Source organism: Wasmannia auropunctata, unplaced genomic scaffold (genome assembly GCF_000956235.1).
Source record: "Wasmannia auropunctata unplaced genomic scaffold, wasmannia.A_1.0 LD336111.1, whole genome shotgun sequence".
Lineage (NCBI taxonomy): Eukaryota > Metazoa > Arthropoda > Insecta > Hymenoptera > Formicidae > Wasmannia > Wasmannia auropunctata.
This window is the reverse complement of record NW_012026779.1, coordinates 3,417,087-3,418,201: the sequence shown is the minus strand read 5'-3', so window position 1 is coordinate 3,418,201 and position 1,115 is coordinate 3,417,087. Positions and strand designations below refer to the sequence as shown.

General features: G+C 50.2%; 1 protein-coding gene across 1 annotated transcript in view; it reads right to left on the bottom strand.

The window, feature by feature from the left end:
• The window catches only part of LOC105450519, an 18,926-nt gene that overhangs the window by 8,532 nt on the left and 9,279 nt on the right, over positions 1-1,115 (bottom strand). Inside the window, exon 4 of the mRNA XM_011690404.1 lies at positions 75-944. Coding sequence (XP_011688706.1) covers positions 75-944 — 870 coding nt within the window. The remainder of the gene's footprint in view (positions 1-74; positions 945-1,115) is intronic.

Here is a 1,115-nt window from a genome sequence, read left to right as displayed (position 1 = left end):
ATTCCGTGTCGTGCTCGCAGGTCCTCTAAGAATTCGAGCGTCTTCGCTGTTGTGGTGCACATCGTTTTGTAAACCTCGGGCCATCTGCTGTTAGCGTCGACGACGACCAAGTAGTAGAAGTTGTTAATGGGACCGGCAAAATCGATGTGGATGCGTTTCCATGGTCCGCTCGGTTGTGGCCATGCTCGGAGTGTGCATTTGATTTGCGATTTTGAAACAACAGCGCATTCTTCGCAATGCCTGACGAAGTTCTCGATGTCTCGAGCGATGCCATGCCAGAAGAGTTGACTGCGAGCGAGCAGTTGCATGCGTGATATTCCTGGGTGGCCGTTGTGGAGCTCTTGAAGAATTTTCTCGCGATCTTGCTGTGGAATAAAGATTCTGTCTCGTGCAAAAATGCAATCCTCGATGATTATCAACTCGTCTCGTTGGTCAAAGAATGCTGCGACTTCTGGATTGATGATCTGACATCGTTTCATGGGCCAGCCGTTGCGTGTGTATTGAATCACTTGTTGAAGTGCCTGGTTGTCACGTGTTGCTCGCTGGATGTCGTTGAAGTTCACTGGAAGCTGTTTTGCTGTGTCGATGGCAAAACATGATAACGAATCGTCATTGCAGATAGCTGCAATGACTGTGTCCTCTTCCGGCTTCGAGTGCGATGCGATGAGACGAGAGATAAAGTCTGCGTAGCCAAAGCTCTCGGTGCCCACGTAGCGAATCTTGAAGTCGTAAGCGAGAAGTGTGAGGGCGTAGCGTTGCAGTCGGCTTGCTGTGTGGACCGGAATGCCATTTTTCGAGCCGAAGATTGCGAGGAGTGGCTTGTGGTCGGTCTGGAGCTCGAAATGTCTGCCGTAGATATACTTGTGGAATTTCTTGACAGCAAAAGTGAGCGCCAAAACTTCGCGCTGGACCTGTGGGTAGCCTCGCTCGGCCGAGTGAAGTTGCTGCGTAAAAGATCGGATGAAGTGTTCCGTCTTGAAATTCGTGCATCAAGACAGCACCAATTCCGTAGCTTGAAGCATCGGCTGCGACTACAATTTTCTTTTTCGGGTCGTAATGCGTAAGGACCAGGTCAGACATCAGCAGTTCCCGAAGTTGTTGGAACGCTCGTTCTT